Source organism: Remersonia thermophila, chromosome 6, assembly GCF_042764415.1.
Source record: "Remersonia thermophila strain ATCC 22073 chromosome 6, whole genome shotgun sequence".
In the NCBI taxonomy this organism is placed as follows: Eukaryota; Fungi; Ascomycota; class Sordariomycetes; order Sordariales; family Chaetomiaceae; genus Remersonia; species Remersonia thermophila.
The window spans coordinates 2959780-2978961 of NC_092222.1; the positions used below are offsets into that span (position 1 = coordinate 2959780).

Below are 19182 nucleotides of genomic sequence, written 5' to 3' on the forward strand. Positions count from 1 at the left end.
GGTCTAAGCCTTAGGAGGTGCTAGCACCAAACCGCCAGGTGCACAACGGTTTCCGCGCCCTCTCCACACACGCAGACGAAGGTATTAACGTTATTACTTATCTAAATAACTTTGACAAAATATATAGTATTCTTTTCCCATTAGATAATCCTCTGTTAAAGTCTGCACTTTTGCATCCTTTTGTAACAGGTATAGTAGCTGTTAGAAGTACATGCGGGCAAATTCTGTTACGACCACATCCAACTGTCCTGCTGAAGTAGGCGCTTGCAAAGGTGGGCCTTTGCTCGCCCAGTCGCCAAGCAAGAATTGCAAGGAATGTCTTGCGTCAGCAGGTTAGCGGAACGGCGCGGTCGGCTGCCAAGCCGTAGCATGGCGCTTCCTGCGCCGCCAGGTGTATCTTGTTGTACCCTCTCTATAATGTTTACATGCATAATGCGACTAAGTCGTCTATAACGTTATCGGATCCAGATCTCTCTGCATGTGGGCGACTTCTCGGACTTCACTCCGATGCTAGAGAATCACAGGGTACCCATTCGGCGCTGAACGGCTTACTATAGTTTTCACCATACTCGGGCGGATGATGAAGGCGGCTCACCGAGCGACGGACCTGGGAAAGGAAGCTGCATCCATGTCGTAAGTCCTGCCTGTCCATTAGGACCAGGGATGACGGGAGGTCTGGTGGCAGCGGTACTCAACCGCTGGCGAACAAGTTCCCAATGGTTGCAGACTCAGTTGAGTGTCTGCTGCGGCTAAGCGTGAGGGCGTGAACGCGGGGGTCCATCCATGGATGTTTAACCAAGTCATGACTTAAAACGGTTGCCCTCATGTCCATAGTCTCCATGCAGTTGAGCGCCCAGGATAGGCTTCAGAGGTCCGCAAGATTCCTGGCTACTCTACCCATTCATCCAGGCCTCACAAGAAGCCCTAGTGTCCATCTTGGGGTAGTCCCCGCTAGACCTGCGAAAAGAGCCGCAGCTAGTTGAGTGCCCCGGTCGACAACAACATAGCTGAGAAGTATAGTGCTAATAAAAGTAACACAGAGCAACATAAGCGTGAGACTCTTAGTTATGGCGACGCCAGAGGTCAAGAGTCTTTTCGACGTCAGCGTCACGACCAAAGAGATCATCTTCCGGGACGAGGTCGACCCATCAGAATGGACAGCGGATTCGTGGACGTCCAAGGTCGCTGCCCAGGCAGTTCAATATGCCGACATCGACGGCCTGCGCCAGACCTGTTCCTTGTTGAGGGAGCTGCCTCCGCTTGTCAGCGATTGGGAGGTCGATCAACTTCGTGAGCGGTTGTCTCACGCTGCCTTGGGCTCAGGGTTCATCATACAAGGCGGTGATTGCGCTGAGAGCTTCGCTGATGTCAAGTGGGACATTGTGAAGCGAAAGGTTGACCTCCTCTTCGCCCAGAGCCAAATCCTCGAGGAGGCCCTGCAGGTCCCTACCACTGTCATCGGACGGATTGCGGGTCAATTTGCAAAACCACGGTCCAACCTGTTCGAGACACTCCCGAGTGGCGAGGTGGTCCACGCATTCAGGGGCCACAACGTCAACTCGGAAGACCCATCTGAGCGTGAGCCAGACCACCGACGTCTGCTCCTGGGATACATGTACTCGGCAGCAGCGCAGAGGATGCTCAGAAAGATGCCCTTGCACCTGACCTCGCATGCATCTGACGGCAAGAAGGTCGAGTTCAGCCTGTTCACGTCTCATGAGGCCCTGCATCTGCCTTACGAGGCGTCCCTCACGCACAACCGTTACAATCTCTCTGCCACAACAATATGGCTCGGTGAACGCACCCGGCAGCTCGACGGCGCACACATTGAGTATGCCCGGGGCTTGCGAAACCCCATCGGGGTCAAGCTCGGCCCGACCGCAACCCCGGAAGGCGTCGTCGCTCTCCTCAATGTCCTGGCCGACCCAATGGCAGTGGGCAAGGTTACCTTGATCACTCGGCTCGGCCGCGGCCGCGCGCAAACGGTACTTCCACCCATCATCGACGCAGTCAGGCGGAGCGGGCACATTCCGCTCTGGATGAGCGACCCGTGCCACGGAAACACCTTTTCCTCGCCGTCGGGTATAAAGACTCGCCGGCTGGAAGAAATGCTTGCCGAGCTGAAGGAAACGTACACCGTACATCAGGCTTGTGGAAGCTTCTTGGGCGGGATTCACATTGAACAGACTGGCGACAACGTTACCGAGTGTTTGGATGAGACTGTCATGGGTCGCGACGATGAGTATCTCGGTACATGCTACCAGTCTCTCTGCGATCCAAGGCTCTCGCGAGATCAGGCCATTCGGTTGATAGAAGAGTTTGCGAATTTTGTGAGGGCGGTGAAGGGGCGAGAACGAGAGTGATCAATGGCGAGCGCTGGAGCTAGGCCTTCATAGACTTGCGTTCATGATACAGAGGAACTCTTTTCGGACCGTATACGAAAAAACACTTTCCTGACCGTACGGTGACATTTCCCATATATACCCCTAACCCATGCAATCGCACCTTCGCTCGCAGGCATCAATCGATCAATACCACGGCGAAATCTCTGAAATCTGCCATTTTGCAACCAACATTCCACCTATACAACCCAGCGAAATCTATCAAATCGCGCAAATGCATATTATAAACAGTTGTTGGGCAGGGTGACCAAGACCAGGGCCACCGAGGGCAGACGAGTCAGGCAATGGCAAGGGAGGGTAATATAATTATGGCAGGAGAGGTCATGATTGCTGACATAGTGGGAGGCAACGTCTGAGGCGCTTTGAGGGATAGGATTTTGCATGCACTACATGGCCAGGTTCGCTGCAAATTGCAGTCTCTTAATGTTATTGCGTTTTAAGCTATTCAGCGCCTGTGAGGTTGATTGATTTGATTGATTCTCACTGCAGTTGATGGATTGATGGCTTCGACTGTACGTAGTGCGATTGCAAGGGTTAGGGGTATATAGAGAAAGTCACGTGCACTATAAGGGAATTGTTTTGTAACTACACGGTCTGAAATGTGTCCCTCTGTATAAAATGGCGTTGGAGCCTTGCTGTGTTTGTTTCTTCGGCGATGGTGGTACTCATCTGTGGTGTCCAGTCAAGGAGGTTCTCTTGAAAACCATTGTCCGCTGTCATTATCCCGACGGTTCCCTACTTAGGAGTCGATAGGTTCTTATGTCCATCATCGGGCTAGGGACGGTGTCGGGGGACCTAGAACAGTGCCCAAACATCCGTTGAAACACAGAGAAAAGAAAAGACAGAAAGAAAGGAGAGAAACTAGCAAAGAAAGAAAAGAAAAAAGAAATATACTAAAAATGAAATAACTTAAACAGAATCGCCTTAGCATGCAACATACTTTAAGGTATCAGCAACTGAATCATTGAATTTGTCTGTTGCTAGAACGTGAACCTGACTACTGCAGTGGTTTACGGCCATACACAAAGTTGAGCTTGGGCTGGTACCCATAAGTCTTGATCTCAACCTCCAACCTGTCCAGAAACTCGTGGAACTCTCGGGCACTGGCAGCTACACCTGGGATGCCGCCGGCTGTGATGTGGGGGTAGTGTGGTCAGCGCCCACAGGTCCATGAACGTGGTTGGGTCGGATTGGGGTCAAACTCACTCGGTATCTTCTCGTCCAGAGTCCTGAAACAATCCACCCAGAGCTCGGCAGAAACGTTCTTCTGACTTTCGGCTTTGGCTAGTGCGCCGTACCCGTGGTCAAACTGAACGACCCCAACGTCTTCGAGCCCGGCGTCGCTGAGGAGCTTCTCCAGCTTGTAGGCAATGTCTATGTCCATGCCAAAGCTGGCAGTAGACCACTTCTGCAGGGCTGCCTGCTTAGCCAACTCTGGTCGGGTCACTTCTGAGGCAGGATTCGCCGGGTCAATCCACTCAGCTTCCACAAGTTGGATGTAGCCGCCAGGCTTCAGAACGCTGATGAGATTTGAGATCACAACGGGCCATTCAGAGGCTTTGATTCCCCAGATGAGAAGACGCTGGTGGACAACGTCAAAGGTGTTTGCCCAGCCCCAAGACTCCGGGAACGGAGTGCGAATGTCATGAGTGCGGAGATCCGCCTGCGATCCCGAAGCTGCTGCTTCGCCCGGGGCTGGGAACAAGGAAGACCCGATGTCCACGCCAAAGAGAGCCAAATCTTTGGACGGCAGTTGGCGCGGCAAGTCGCGCAGCCAGAATCCTGTTGAATGGTCAGTTGAACTCGAACAGACGTTGGGAAAGGGAAAGTGACGGGAGCCAACCATCGGCTGCGCCAGAGTCAAGGACGCGCAGAGAACGCTGCTGAGGAATAATTCGAGGAAGCAGCAATTGGCCGCCCGTGGTCGTGTTCATGAATTCATGCTGGCGATGAAGTCGCTCGATCTCCTTTTTATGATGAGGCAACATGTAAGCGCCTTCGGTGCCAGTGAATGTGGGCAGCGAACCCGAGCTTGTAGCAGCCACGGGAGCTGAGGATGGTGCAGCCATGACTGGAGTGGGACGGGGGGGTTGGAGCAAGAGCTGATTCGAGTGCGGCAGGAACGGACCAGACAAAGCAGCAGCAGCTTTGAAGCTGGACGCAGCCGATATTTGGTGGCCGCCTGCTATCTTTTCAGTCGACTGGTTACGACATACTCTCTGCTTAGTGTCATACCGGGGCTCCGGCCCCTCTCAGCGAAGTACAATCACGACATTTCCAGCAAACATTCGCTTGTCCAGAGCCAGCAACTTGCCTTACTCAATTACGACTCAGAACTTAGTAGAATTTACTGCGTTAGCTTCGTCCCGTGTTAGTTCGGCTTAATCCTGATCCAGCGTGCCACTGCGGTGCATGCTGCCCCGGTGCATTAGTTGGTGCCAAGTCCGACGTTCCTGAGTCCCACTATTACACATGCGCTGCCATACAAGTCCGACGCATGATTTCCATCCACCTCCGAAAGACCCACAACGGACAGCCATCGAACCCCGAAAGCCCCTGTATACCGCTGCCATTCAACTCCGAGATGGGCAAGAACCTTGTCCGAGCCAATCCGTATGCTCAGGAGCATCGAGAGAAACCGAAGGGTTCGTGAGACTCGAGCTTGATGTAGCACAATGTTAATGAATGTTGCATTGTGCCGGCTGCGACGGCGCCCTGGCGAACAATGTAATGGATCATCGTCTCATCATCAAAATTGTGTTGGAGAATGTCGTCTTTACTATAGACAAGTTCAATCTGCGTCCAGGCCGGCGAGTCTTCTGTTCAAGTCAACTGTCGGCGCAGAGCGTGAAACCCAGCACTGGGGATACCGATCGTGAGCGGCATAGTGTCGGACATGGATGGCCTCGAGGTGCTCCAACATCCGTTCATTTGCCCAACCAGACTCCCGGGATTCAGGAAATGGTCAGAGCTGGACTGGAGCCACCCAAACCTGTGACCCTCGCCTTCTCATCCCGTCCGAGACATCTCCTGCTCATGTTCACCGCCAAGCTCCAAATCCCCTCAAGTGGTGTGTCCGACCTGTTACTCGTGTGCCCCTCTTAAACAAACCACACTACGCCTTTCTTCGCTATTCTGGCGAGCGCCCAATCCGCGCAGCTAATCTCCCACCATGCTACCCACCCTTTCGTCTTCTCCCGCTCCTTATCGCCTCGCGAACCTTGCAGGCCTTGCATTCGGTCACACGATCAGCCCCTCTTGGAATCTTGCCGGCGGATATCTTCGCAACACCACGCTGGCAACTCCCGCGTCTCATGTCAACGGCGCGAATGACGCTGCCCAGCGGTCTTCTCCATCCTTCCAAGCCAGCATGGCCAGTGCAACACAGACTCCGCCGGGCGTATATGATGTCCGCCAACTGGTAGCCAGCATCTCCCCCCTGCTGAATGCCGTCGTTGCTCAGCTCGGCGAGGGCCCGCCCACCGACCCCCCTGCGAGGTCGGTCCTGGTGGATGGGCTTGCGGCCTCGCTGGCGACGAGCGGACGGGAATCAACTCTACCTTTGACGCACTCGGCGCACTCGCCCCAGGACACGGCTCGCCGGGAGATTGCCTACCAAGCAACACGGGTCGCCAAAGCGCTCATCCGATACGTTCACGACGCCGCGGGACCCTCGGCGGCCGACGCAACCCTGCGCATTAGAAGCCCTTGTGAAGGGCATCTGTGGACGCCTGCCGTGGCCTCGCTCCTGCTTGGGCCCCGGAGCAACGCGCAGCTGATGGAGCTGTACAACGAGTGGCTTCATCGCATGATCCTCCTGCGCGATAGCCTCTTGCCGTTTGAGAACTTTGATGAGGTCCCGCTCATCATCCCTGAGGGGTCCCAAGGCATCCGCGACGTCGAGGAGCCCCGGAAGTTGTTTCTTGTGCACTGTTTGACGGGATCTGTGCAGCACACAGCCATCGTCAACCTGGCCAAGGTCTTTACGACGCGGAAGCTCCCCCCTGGCGGCTACGGCTTCCAATACTCTCAGGGCATCGTCCTTCCCTCTTTCCTCTCCGGATCCAGGTCCTTGCATCTCCTCCGATATCATCCGGCGCGCATCGATAACTCGGAGACAGAGGTCCTCTTCGACTACGAGCACAAAGACTACTTCAGTGCCCCACGGTTTGAAGTGAACAAGAAGGAGCTCGCGGTGCCCGCCGACGGATGGAACCCGAGCTCCCTCCTGAAGGCGCGCACCTCGGTGACCGAGTCGTCCTTTGCCATTGACGGTGGAAATGATAGCCTCCGACGCATAGTCAAGCTAAGACTGACCCTTGACTCTGGGACGTGCGTAGCCGTCGACCTCGGCCAGATCGCCCGCGGCCGCCGGTACGCCTATGAGGTCACGTCAAGGAGCAAGACCAACGGCACCGGCATCGCGACCATAGCGAAACACTTTCCCTCGACGGCCCTCGTGCACAGCACCGCTGACATCTTGTCTCAGCCTGGCCTTGTCACCTCACCGCGAGCGCAGGAAGGGAAACCGAGCACCATTCACATCATCCCGGCTCCAGAACCCGTCATCAAACTGGCACTGCTCGGGAAGCTGTACCCCGAGAACGTTATTTTATTTAGGGACTCGGACGACTTAGAGGCTATTGACAAGACTGGCAAGGGATTTTCGGAGCGTTTTGTGATTTTTGATGACTCTACGAACAACAAGAATGTGGCGGCACTGGGGGCATGACCAACGATGGAGATGGTCAGTTTAGGAGGATATTAGTAACTATGTCAGGAATGAACATGTGTGCTGATATTACCATGACCGCGTCCGTTCGATACCAAGCATTTGTAATTACATGCACTTCAAGTCTGATAATCCACGTTTGGCCCAGCGGTCGCCACGACCAACCGAGTAAAGTCGTCAAGCTGGGCAAACTGTGCGTAGGCAGTGCTTAACCGACTGCTGTCCCCACCCCGTATCGGCCCAAAGAAATGATCAATGGCTTGCTGCACCGTCAGCCTGCTGGTTGCTGTCTCCTCGGGGCTGAGTTGATCCCGCACGGCCAACCACTCCTCGGCCGACGAGGCCTTCCACAGTCGATCAGACGCGGGGAGCGCCATGTCGCGGACCAGATCATCGTCAAGCGCCTCAAAGAAGTTTGCGCCTTGTTTTTGTACCCTGCAAGACAGCGTGTTGATGGCGTTGACGAGGAACACTGTCCTGCGGATAGTCTCGTTCACGATCCACTTCCGCCAGGCCATCTCTGGGTTGACATCGCTTGGCGAGAGATCTTGGAGGTACTGGCGGATAAGAAGACGCGTCATCTAGCAGGAGGGCGATTGTTAGGATTCAGGTAGGTGTTCATCAGGGGTGGGCAATGGTTCAGGGCCTGCCTACATACCTTGAGAAAGAACGAGTGATGCAGCTCTGTGGCTCGTGCATGCTCGGCGTTGGTGCTTGCAAAGAAGCCGATGATCTGGTAAATGCACATGGCATGGAGCACGGCTAGCACGTCGCTGTCCGAGCCGGGCGGGCGGTGCTAACACGGGGTCAGTTCATCGACGCGGCGATGTGGCTTCCTTCGCAGACGAGAGGGACGGCCCACTTACAAATCTCTGCACCAGACGCCTGCTCTCTTCGCTGATCATGTTGTAGACGAAGCCCTCGCTGGTTGGCACTGAGGCGTAAAAAGCCCCGACACAGCAGAACGCCCGGGCGAGTGGCTCGGCGATATCTCCCGCGCCGCACCTGTACAGCTTATGGTGCACAAAAGGCGGATAGCAGCCCGGACGAACCATGATTCTGGGGTAACTACGGATGATCTTGACGAGGGCATCATCGCTGTTCAGCTTGTGGAAAGGACAAGACGTGGGCCAGGCGCTGGGACGGGGAGCTGCCGTGTTCGTGACTGCATCGTGAAGTGTCTTGTCCCCCGTGTCCTGGTCCTTCTGGGCGGTGGAAGAGTTTCCCGTCACCGGTGCTAGCCCGCTGGGCGTGGCTTGTTGGAAGTAGCCGACTGACGAGTTGCTGCTGAAGCCGCTTTTCGCCAAGCCCTGTGGGCTTTGCACCCGCTGCTGCGCGGTGTCTATCCGGTGCCTCTTTAAAATTCCGATGGATCCAAGGAGGTCAAAGTTCATGTCGTTGTTGGTAGACATGGCTGGCGTGTGTCTGAGGAAGTCGTCGTCCATGTCCGCACCGAAATGGACCTCAGAGGTAAGCAGGGGGCTGCGGGACGTCCATGACTCGTTGTCCAGATGCCACCGGCTGGAGGAGCTGCCACTGCGGCTGCTGGCAGCGCTGACCCCAAAAGGCTGCATTCGAGGCCATCCTGGGCTGGCCAGGGAGGGCGCTGCGATAGAGCCCTGTCTGCTGGTCTCACCAGGGTTGGGTACACCGTTGAAATCGGCGTCCATGGGCCAGTTGGCGAGGGTCTCTGCCGCATCTCGCAGGGTCGAGGCGTTCCGTTGAAGCTGTTGCTGTGATGGAGAGTTTGTGTTGTTGGCAGTTCCCTGCTGAGTGTTGTGCGATGATGCTCTCATGCTGAAGTCGAGTTCTAGTCCGGCCACGAGTTCGGCGTCCCTGATATTCACATCCGCGACATTGTTACCCGGAAGAAGTGATATTGTCTCGCTTCGGGCTCGACCAAAGTCGTCTGTGATACCCGGGAAATAGAGATCGTTCGTCCCCGAAACCGTGACGTGGTTCTCGGGAGGGTCGGGGCCGCTCGTCTCGGGCGCATTGAGGGAAACGTATTGACAAGGTTTATTTCTGCTGAGGCACCGAGAGCAAGACGGTGTTCCCAGGTCACATTTGAGCTTAGACCCAGCGCAAGCGATGCACGATTTTTGTTTGGAGTGCTTCGGCCGATTCAAGGCCTGGATGCACCTTTGCTGGTGCTTGTATCGATACTCCTCTGCGGGCGTTTAGCTTGGGGCTTGTGCAGAAGCGCTGGGATTGCGCAACAGGAGGACTCCGGGACACCTGGAGCTGGGCGGGCAGGGGCGGTGCTGTGGTCTTGCTGAGGCACACTGTCACCCCGGGGCCCAGGGCTGGGGACTGGCAGTGACGGTGGGGGACCAGAGTGGGGGAGGGGGGGCAAACGGGACTTCGACTTACTCTGGGCAAACTCCCTGGGGCAGTTCTCACAGCGCCATGGCCCTTGGTGCTTGGAGGAGTCTCTCCGCCGGCGGGCGACGGATCGACCGTCGTTGTGCAAAGAGTGGAATCGGTGAGTCTCTCGGTCGTCAGATGCCTGCATTGCTGTGTAGCCCGGACTTGAGCGCCCAGACATAGTGGCTTGTTTCTCTCGGGCAGCTTTCGGGGGGGAATGCGGAGTTGAAGTCGGCAACGGATGAACGCCAAGGGCAAGTCCTGTCCGAGTCTCAGTTGCGAGCTGAAGGATTCGGACCCTTGTTTGACCGAGCAGGGGTCCCTCTGACAGTGACTGCACAAGACGAGCCAAGCATTTCATCATGCTTAGGGCCGGTCCAATCCAATGTTCGCAGAAGTCATCACAAGTACCTATCGTTCTATGCGTTTAAGAATATGCTGGATACGCCGACGTGGTCACACATATGCGTCAAAGCAGCAAACACATCCCGCCCTATTGCCCCTGGCAGCGATCTCACGGACCTTGAACCGACATCTCACACCCATAAGCTCACCCCCTTGCGACCGGAGCTGTGCCCGTCGGTAGATGACCGGTCCGCTCTCGTAACTCTGCCACGGAGATGGTTCACTGGGCTTCGCATGCCGCGTGAGGCTGGGTCGGCCGTAGAAGCCCGATGCCAGGAGCAACCGAGGCGATTAAACATTGTCACGTCATTCAAGAAACCCAGCACCTAAGCTAACTAGCATGCTGGGAGGCCGGGGCAAGCACCCTCTCCATTAGCCGTGTTTCGCTGTGCCTCGCCATGCGGCCCCACGCTCCGTGTATGGATCTAGTAGCTCATAGATTGGTGGAAGGGGGCATTAGGGCCTGTCGAGACAGGCAGGAGATAAGGATCTTGCAATGAGTGCGTCCTTGGAAGGGTTCGTGAATACATATTGGGACAAACCTAGCTCGAAAACAGTGCTGGAGTTCATGCTTATTGCTGTCTTTAGCAAACCGTGACTCGAGTCGTCTAACACTTGCCTGTCCGCAAACATGGGTACCGTGAAGGTGCTGATCATTGATCACTACGACTCTTACACCAACAACATCCTCCAACTGCTCCAAGGCTCTCAGACGGGTCAGGATGGCAGCACCTATCCTGAATGGAGTGTAGCCGTTGTTCGTTTCGACCAGTTCGATTGGTATGAGTGCCTTTCTAGCCCAGAATAGCTCGTGGACGATTTCTGACAGTGAAATCCCAGGGATACCTTCAAGACCGAGCTGCTGCCATCCTTGGATGCCATTATTCTTTCTCCCGGCCCGGGAACACCGGAGAGAGAGTCAGACTTTGGATTCAACTCCAGGCTCATCAAAGAGGTGGACATTCCAATTCTGGGAATCTGCCTCGGCCACCAGGGCATCGGCACGTCTCTCGGAGCCACCATCATCAACACACCGAACATCAAGCATGGCCAGACAGCTGAAATTCATCACAAAGCCATCGGGGTGCTTCGAGACCTGCCTCAACGCTTTTGGGGTGTGAGGTACAACAGCCTGGTCCTTGACATCGAATGTGAGTTGCGTTATCCCGTGACGGCTCCCAAGTCTTATATCCCATGTCCCACTTTGGCTGACATGTCCTAGCGCTTCCACCTGAGCTCGAGGCAACGGCCTGGACCTATGACCCAGAAGATTCATCTCGGAAGGTTCTGATGGGTCTGCAGCACCGTAGACGGCCGATATTTGGCACGCAATGGCACCCGGAAAGTGTTTGCTCCGAGCACGGCGCCAAGATTCTTTCCAACTTCCGCGACATTGTCCTGAGCTATTGGGCCACGAGTCGGCCGGCAAACCAATGGACCAGCCGAAGCATCCTACCAAATGCCACATTGCCCAGCCACATCCTCAACGCAGACGTCCTTCTCGATGAAGCACATCATTCCTTTGAGTCAACGACTCTTCGCGGCGTGTCCGTGGATGGGCAAAATACGCCGTATTATGTAGCGTCGGCATCCCTTGGCAAGGGACCGAAGCCCGAGCTTGTCTTTCAAAGCCTCATTCGGGGATCTTCAGCTGATGGAGAGGCATGGTTGGACAGTGCCAAAGTATGTCGATGCTTTCTATGCGTGACCCATCAAGTCAGGAACAAGGCACTGATAAAAATCACCATACAGGTCCGCGATTCTCACTCACGCAACTCGTACCTCGCCTCTGCCGCCTTCAGCCTCAGCTACTCAATCGAGCTGGGAACCGTTTCAGTCCACCAGGGGGGTAGAATCACCAAGTCAGAAAGGCTTAGAGGCACATACTGGCATTGGTTGGATCATTTCCAACACGAACTGGTGCTGAAGAACACACAAGCCATTCTTCCCGAGTCTCTAAATCAAGACGCCGAAGTCGGCCAGCCGTTGCTCCAAGTTGGATTCATTGGATACTTTGGCTACGAGCTGAAGTGGGAGTCTCTACCAGGACATCGATACCCAGACGCAGAGGTCGAGAGGCACGACCGGCCGGACAGCCAGTTGATCTTCGCTGACCGAGTGCTCCGCCTCGACAACTACACCGGAGAGTGGACTTTGTTCGGTCTGATCCGCCGCGGAGAGCACGACCCCATTGGCCAAGCCATCGAAGCCACATCAGCCATCGGGCTGGACGAGGATGAGTTCGCAGACCTCGTCTCCCGCTTCCGGGATTCCTTTGACGGCCTTCCCTCTCCGCCCTATGGTCAGCCCCATCCTCTGCCGGAGTTCGTCGCGCTGGACAACCAAGACTCTTACACCAGCTCCATTGTCCAAGCCAAGAAAGCCATCAGCGAGGGTGAGACGTATGAGCTCACTCTCACCACCAAGTTCCTTGCCAAGAGCCCAGATGCGGACCCTTTTGCTCTATACCTCGACTTGCGCGGCAGGAACCCAGCGCCTTATTCGGCGTTTCTCCATTTCCCAGCCCATGACACGACGATCCTGTCGTCCTCCCCGGAGAGATTCATCTCAATTGACCGCAACGGCGTGGCAGAGATGAAACCCATCAAGGGCACTCTAGCTGTGAGCTCTGATCCGGAAGAGGACCTTAGAAGACGGAACAAGCTCGCGACGGACGTCAAGGAGCTGGCAGAAAACCTCATGGTATGTTGAAAACCACTTCGCTTATGAGATCTATGTTGCTCACACATGGATAACTCGCAGATTGTCGACCTGATCCGATCTGACCTCCACAACGTCTCGCCCTCCAGCAGCATCAAGGTCCCCAAGCTGCTTCACGTGGAGACATACCAGACGGTGCATCAAGTTAGTCCCCCCCTAGCTCCGGCGGAGCAAGTCGATGAGAGATGTTCATAGAGTACTGAACACCGTGTCCAGCTTGTCACTACCATCCAGTCCCAGGTGGCCCCAACAGTCGGCGGGGTCAAGGTTCTGGAGAGATGTTTCCCGCCTGGTTCCATGACCGGAGCTCCCAAGCTTCGCTCAGTCCAGATCCTTGAGCAGCTGGAGCAGCAGCGCCGGCGCGGAGTGTACTCAGGCAGTCTGGGATATGTATGCGTCAGTGGCACAGTGGACCAGTCCGTCGTCATCCGAACCATCGTCAAGACGGGTGACGAGCTGGAGCTTGGGGCAGGCGGTGCTATCACCTGGCTCAGTGAGTCCGAGAAGGAATGGGAAGAAGTCATGGTAAAGGCCAATGCGGTTGCGCGGGCCACACCAAGGGCAGCCGATGAGGAAGTCGTCGTCGAGACAGGCCTTGAGCTCAAGGACGCTCGGCTTGCGTTTGATCATGAGCAGAGACATTACACTGCTCTCAGCGCCTAGATTGGTCGTCCTAGAGAGGCCGAGAATATCTTGATCTTTTTATTCATGCAAACCTCCTGTCTGGCTCATCGCGTAACTTTTGAAAGAGCACCACTAGGGTACGGTAGTCATTCACTAGGTTTTGTATACCACACGGACAGGCGAGCGGACTGCCACAAAAATTGCGCGTTTGCTACCAAAATAGCAATAGTACCAGAGGTTGATAGGACCAGATCATACAGCTTGCACGCCTCTTTAGCACGGACCGTATAAGATAGTTAAACGAGTAGTATTACAAGGTGATTATTAAAATTCACATCACCGAAATATTAACGACAAGAAGATACAAGTAGAACATGACCCGAATGCAGTCTGGTACAGTTTCGACGACCACCCATGTAATTATTCCCTCCACTATGGTTCACTTACGGAGACCTTTCCCCACCCCTACGCAAGACTTACATGCCACCGCCCATGAATTTTCAGATGTATGTACCTGTAGGCCGCGGCTCTAAATAAAGTAGAGCAGTCTCCATCCTTTCACTCTGGTCGCCCAAGTGAATAGGTATACCAAAGCCAAGTTGCTGAAAGTGAACAGCAAGAAAATGGCCCAGCAACCCCATTTGCCACCAAATGCACCATTGAGGTTAAACAGGTCCAAGTACTGCGATCCGCTCGTAAGCATGCATACCTGGCAAGCAGCGCCGCCTGAGGCCTCCGGATTCAACAGCTGGGCAGCTGCCTCCAAGGCCCACTCGCCGGCATACGATGCGCATGTCTCGTTGGCCGGCGGGATGAACTCGACCAAGTCGGAGGCGTTACACTGAACGGACACGGGGCCGGTGACCGCGATGATCATTCCACCCAGGAGATAGGTAAACGGCGAGAGGTAGTAGAGCTGGTGCGACCATCAGCCGGATGTTCACATGCAAGCGTGAGAGTTATTGACATTGAGGAGCTTACCCAAGAGCGCCAGAACACTTGAAGCTGGTGGAATGGCACGATAATACCGTTGAACCAGTTCAGCGTGCAGACGATGAAAACGAGTACATTGCCGGCCACGCCGAGATCTGGGCTGAGCGCCATCATGAAAAGCCCAAGAAGCAGCTAATGAGTCAATGTCAGACATGATTTCTTCATGGAGGCTGCTTCTCCGTGGGAACACTGACCTGGAAGATCTCGTATGTGAGGAGAAACAAGAAAATGTAGCCGCCTTCTTCCAGTGGCAGCCCACTAGGGAAGTACCAAAGCACAAAGTACAAGACAGTAACTAGTATCGCCCCGGGAATCTCGGAGAGAATGGTGGAAGTAACAAAAGCGACCCAGCCATAGGCATGCGATGGTCCTTCCCGGATGAGCCAGTAGAGACTCGCAAAGAAATACCTTGCGAGAATGACGTTGACGATGGCGTTGCAAAGAAAGAGAATAAAGAATACACTAAAAGACCTGCGATGATATTAGCCACTCTGTCAAGTGCTCATGGAACACAGGTTAATCAGGCCGCGAACATACCGGTTTTGGAGATCTTGAGGGCTTGTGCCGATCTTGAAGAAGGTGAACCCAACGAGGATGGCAGAGATGACGTGGACCCAGATCTTGCTGTACATGTAGGGCGGATTTCGCCACTGGCCCAGCAGCATTCGCTTCGTGAGCAGCCAGGTCTGCTCCAAGACTGTCGCGTTGTAGCTGGTCTTGGGCCGAAATCCCGTCGTCACCTCCCCGCCAGATGGTCGACGTTTGACGCCGTCATCAATCTCGGCCAGCAACGCCGCCAGCTCGGGAGACGCAGACCAATTGGACGCCCAAGTGGCGCCCTTGTCGTTGTTGCGAGCGTTGATGCCTGCACCGACAGTCTCGAGGATGAACTCGGCCGGGTTCGCACCCGGAGGGCTGACGGCGCCGTGCCGAGCAAAGTACGGCAGGGCATCGGCGACCCTTCCGAAGCTGATTTGTGTGTCAGTCAAGGAGTTAATCGTGCCAGATTACGCCGTATTGCTCACTATAGCTGTCTTCCCTCGGACGAGAGAGCCAAGAGGTTATCGAACTGTGAGAAAAGGAGGGCCGAAGGTTGATGAACCGTGACAACGACTGCCTGGCCCTGGCGAGCAACGTGCTTGAGGAAATGGATAATACGTGCTGCGCCTTGCGAGTCGAGCCCAGACGTCGGCTCATCAGCGAACAAGATTTGAGGTCGTGCGACCAGCTCGACGGCAATCTACCATGACTGTGAGCGAGGCACAACCCTTGAGGCCATCCCCTGAACATCACTCACCGTGACACGTTTCAGTCGCTCGACGCCCAGGCCACCGCCATCTTCGCCTATAAGAACGTGCTGCACGTCGACAAGGTCCAGAGTCTCCAAGACCTTGTCCACGTATGCCAGTTTCTCCCGTCGGGAGTAGTGGCTCGGTTGTCGCAGAAGCGCAGAGAACTCGAGGGCTTCGCGTACGGTTGCCGTTCCATCGTGGAGGTCCATCTGCTGAGCAAATCCTGTTCCAGACAAAAGTCAGCAGAGGTTCAAGGCAGAGAGAGAAAAGAGAAAAGAACATGAAATAAAATGAGAAAAGGATAAACAAACCAATAGCCTTCCTATAGTTTTCATCAGGAGTCCTCCCGTCAACAAGGACCTCTCCCTGCAGGACTCCCGCGAAGTTTGTTTGGCTGAGAGCCGTAAGCAGCGTGGTCTTGCCGGCACCACTGGCGCCGCAGAGAGCAGTGAGCTCGCCTCTGCGAACATATCCCGAGATGCCTTTCAGGATTTCCGCCTCCCCGATGTTTACATTGATGTTTTTCCACGTGAGGGCGAGTTCGCCCAGCTTGTTCGAAGGAGCGCTAATTCCGGGATTGAGATCCTGCAAGGCAGGTGCCGTCTTTTCCACATCATCTTTGTTGTCCGAGGGCTTTGTTGTCTTGTCTGGGCGCTTGGTGAAGATCAGGGGCGCCCCTCCCTGGGGCGCAAACCTCCTTGTCTCGCTACCCACCACGGCAGCAAGAAGGTAGGCGATGGCGATGGCAATCATGATGCCGATGTTGCGCCACTTATGTGAGCTGTCGAATCCGAATGTCTCGAAATACTGGCGTCCTGATACCGAGGTGTCCCCTGGGAGGGCGCCACGGATCGCGCACGTCTGATGGCCCGAGACTCCATCCAAGGGGACGATGTTGTCTTGACAAGTGAGGGATAGTCCCTCAAACTCATTGACGAAGAGCTGCGGGATTGTAAGCCACTTTGTCCTTATTCTGGGGGTTGGGAACAGTGTGACATACGTTCTCGTACCCATAGTACATGGGGTTTATGTGATGAAGCCAACCAAACGCGGGTGTCATGTCGACTGGAGGGATCAGGAATCCCGCAAACAGCAACAGGACAGTGCAGGAGAAGCCTCCGTATCGGAAGCCTGAAGGATATCATGTCAGTGTGACCAGGCATACGGACGTGAAGTATTTCGTTCGGGTTAGATGTTAGGGCTACGCACAGTCGTCCAGGGTTCCGACGTATGAGGCGAACATGCGCAGGAGGTTGCTGAAGCAGACCGTTGAGACAAACAGGGTAAGGTAGAAGAAGAAAAACTTTCCGGCTTCGAGCTGTAATCTCGCCAGGAAGTAGAACGCAATGATGAAGATTGCATGCTGAAATGCAATAAGTGGCAAGTCGATGAGAAACCTGGCGACGGCGACAGCAGACGGCCTCGTGAGATGAAGTTGCGCTGGTCTCGTCAGTTTTCCCCTCCATCACGAGACTTGTATTTGTATGGGTGGCACGGGGCCGTCTCACCTTGTCTTTCGACGACTGGCCGATTCGTGTGCGCGTCAAAGAGCTCGGGGAACTGCAGCCAACCGTTGATGATCAACGAGAAATACAGGATGCCTCCTCGAGTGAAGGCACCCTGAGCAGTGTTGTCAATATCGAAATAAGCTGAACCACACAGAAGGCAGAGAATGACCGTCGTAAGCCATTTCACATAGTACACCCTCCGCTGGCCAAGCACGAGGTGAAACTCCCTCCGCAGGCACTCGCGAACTTGGGCCGGATACGAGAGTCGGTACTTGTCGCTGGGCAGAGGAGTGGCGCTACCCGCTTGCTCCTGGTTGTATGCCTCGATCTCGGAGAGGATAGATTTGTAGTGCTGGGAAGCTTTGAATGCGGATGCAAGATCTTCCGGGGATTTGATGCCCTCGGCAACGGACCCTGGCTTTGCGGTCCGGGTGTTGGGGTCTGTGACGTTGACAAGGAATTCCGCCGTGGTCTGTCCCTCGACATGGTGGAATCCCATGTCTTCAAAGTAGCTCCGCGCCTGTGACGTCGATCCGAAGAAGACTTGATGCCCTTTGTCCAACAAGATGACCTTGTCAAACTGGGAGTAGAGCTCCTCGCCGGCCTGGTAGAGGGTCGCAATTGTAGTCTTATTGCCAATGTCTGTGAACGCTCTCAGAGCCTTGGCAAAGTCGAGGGCAGTCGACGAGTCGAGACCCCGAGTTGAATTGTCGAACGATTGCACAGACGATCCGGCGGCAAAGACCTCGGCGATGGAAACACTACGGCATCCGGTCAGTTGGATCCATGGCAGGCAACATTGAACATTAGGGCTACACACCGTTTTCTCTCTCCGCCACTCACACCAGGTGAAAAAGCGCCTCCCACCGGAGTCTCGAGAGCATGACCGAGACCCAAAAGCTTAGCAATCGCTTCGACCAGATTTGAGACGGTGCTCGTGCCCCCGAAGCGCGACGGCAACGAGGAACGTAGGGCGAACGTGATAGTCTGCCGGACGGTCAAGGAGGCGATGTGCTTGTCCTCCTCGGGAAGATAGATGGTCTCCCGGGAGTGGCTCTTCTTGAACACATCGGCGGGGATGCCGGCGAATCTGAGATCGCCGTGGACGGCCAAGGGTGACTGGTTGGCGATGGTGCGAAGGAACGAGGAGCAGCCGCTTCCGGGACTGCCAAGCACCAGGAGCATCTCTCCGGGCTTGACAATACCGGACAACCCGTTCAAGATAGTCCTTGCGCTCGACGATCCGGGTTGTTGGGGCCGCCAGTAGTTCAGCAGGTGAGTCTTGACGAACTGGATCTGGTCCGGGCCGAAGGTGTTGAGAATTGCTCGGCCTAGCGTTTTGACAGGCACTTCCGTTCCGCTTGGCGCCACGACAGAGAGGTCTCTGAACGAGACACCAATCTGCTTGAGATCATGTGAGCCATTTGGAGATTGATTGTTGAGAAGTAGCTTGATGGACTCTGCTTCGTTGTTGCTGATGGGGTTTGGTGGTGAGGTGCGGGAGTCAACATCCGAAGTGCCTATCGTCGTCGGGCCGGTCTTCTCGTCTGCCATGGTGGGCGACTTGCTTCTGACTAAGGTAGGGACGAGAATCCTGCAAGGCTTGAGGCATCAAAGAGTTTGAGCTTCAGATGAACTAGCTCCAGCCTGGTTCAGAGTTGGCACCTGGGCAGGAGCTGAGGAAAGAGTCGAGTTGCTGAATGGCTTGAATCCATGCCGTGCCAGGCGGGACGGACCAGCCAAGGACTTTCCCATCATGAGCCATGTCTATCCCATGTACCTCCGTGTCGGTCGGACACGGCTTGGGATCGCCGCCGGGTCATGCTGTCTGCCGCCGAAGTCCGGTGTGGGTCCCAAGGATCGGAGTTGCATGGAGACAACGTCGGAGTTGGACGGCAGACATCCCGCGGGACGGGTTCGGCGCAGAGTAGCGGGATATTAGCTTGGCGAAAATCAAGCCACCAACAAGCCACACTAACAGCGGCTCATGCTCCCCCCTGCAATTCGTGCGAGGCTGGCCAAGAGTCTTTTCACAAAGCCAACCTCAAAAACTTCATCTCGCCACGTTATGGCGTGCTTTCAATGAAGCTCCTCTTCTACCTGAACTGAGTTGGCGCGTCCCAGAGGGCAGGGTTGAG

At 55.2% G+C, this 19182-nt stretch overlaps 6 protein-coding genes across 6 annotated transcripts; 3 read left to right on the top strand and 3 right to left on the bottom strand.

Annotated features, from left to right (window-relative positions):
* Positions 1-1067: 1067 nt before the first annotated feature.
* Positions 1068-2363, top strand: VTJ83DRAFT_6986 (uncharacterized protein; the record flags this gene model as incomplete). The annotated part of the gene is made up of 1 exon (XM_071013757.1): positions 1068-2363. The coding sequence occupies one exon, from the start codon at positions 1068-1070 to the stop codon at positions 2361-2363; it is 1296 nt and encodes a 431-aa protein (XP_070864613.1).
* Positions 2364-3399: 1036 nt separating this feature from the next.
* On the bottom strand, positions 3400-4471 carry VTJ83DRAFT_6987 (uncharacterized protein; the record flags this gene model as incomplete). Its single annotated transcript, XM_071013758.1, has 3 exons — positions 3400-3533; positions 3609-4184; positions 4246-4471. The coding sequence occupies 3 exons, from the start codon at positions 4469-4471 to the stop codon at positions 3400-3402; spliced, it is 936 nt and encodes a 311-aa protein (XP_070864614.1).
* A 1103-nt stretch (positions 4472-5574) lies between these two features.
* VTJ83DRAFT_6988 (uncharacterized protein) lies at positions 5575-7134 on the top strand (the record flags this gene model as incomplete). The annotated part of the gene is made up of 1 exon (XM_071013759.1): positions 5575-7134. The coding sequence occupies one exon, from the start codon at positions 5575-5577 to the stop codon at positions 7132-7134; it is 1560 nt and encodes a 519-aa protein (XP_070864615.1).
* A 119-nt stretch (positions 7135-7253) lies between these two features.
* VTJ83DRAFT_6989 (uncharacterized protein) lies at positions 7254-9649 on the bottom strand (the record flags this gene model as incomplete). The annotated part of the gene is made up of 4 exons (XM_071013760.1): positions 7254-7715; positions 7793-7930; positions 8001-9304; positions 9508-9649. 4 exons carry the CDS (start codon positions 9647-9649, stop codon positions 7254-7256), a joined length of 2046 nt encoding a protein of 681 aa, XP_070864616.1.
* An 888-nt stretch (positions 9650-10537) lies between these two features.
* On the top strand, positions 10538-13324 carry VTJ83DRAFT_6990 (uncharacterized protein; the record flags this gene model as incomplete). Its single annotated transcript, XM_071013762.1, has 7 exons — positions 10538-10687; positions 10748-11056; positions 11131-11592; positions 11662-12609; positions 12670-12816; positions 12910-13176; positions 13214-13324. 7 exons carry the CDS (start codon positions 10538-10540, stop codon positions 13322-13324), a joined length of 2394 nt encoding a protein of 797 aa, XP_070864617.1.
* A 456-nt stretch (positions 13325-13780) lies between these two features.
* Positions 13781-18598, bottom strand: VTJ83DRAFT_6991 (uncharacterized protein; the record flags this gene model as incomplete). The annotated part of the gene is made up of 11 exons (XM_071013763.1): positions 13781-14167; positions 14233-14376; positions 14439-14715; positions 14782-15213; positions 15270-15484; positions 15542-15759; positions 15848-16478; positions 16537-16667; positions 16746-16976; positions 17045-17805; positions 17865-18598. The coding sequence occupies 11 exons, from the start codon at positions 18596-18598 to the stop codon at positions 13781-13783; spliced, it is 4161 nt and encodes a 1386-aa protein (XP_070864618.1).
* Positions 18599-19182: the final 584 nt, after the last annotated feature.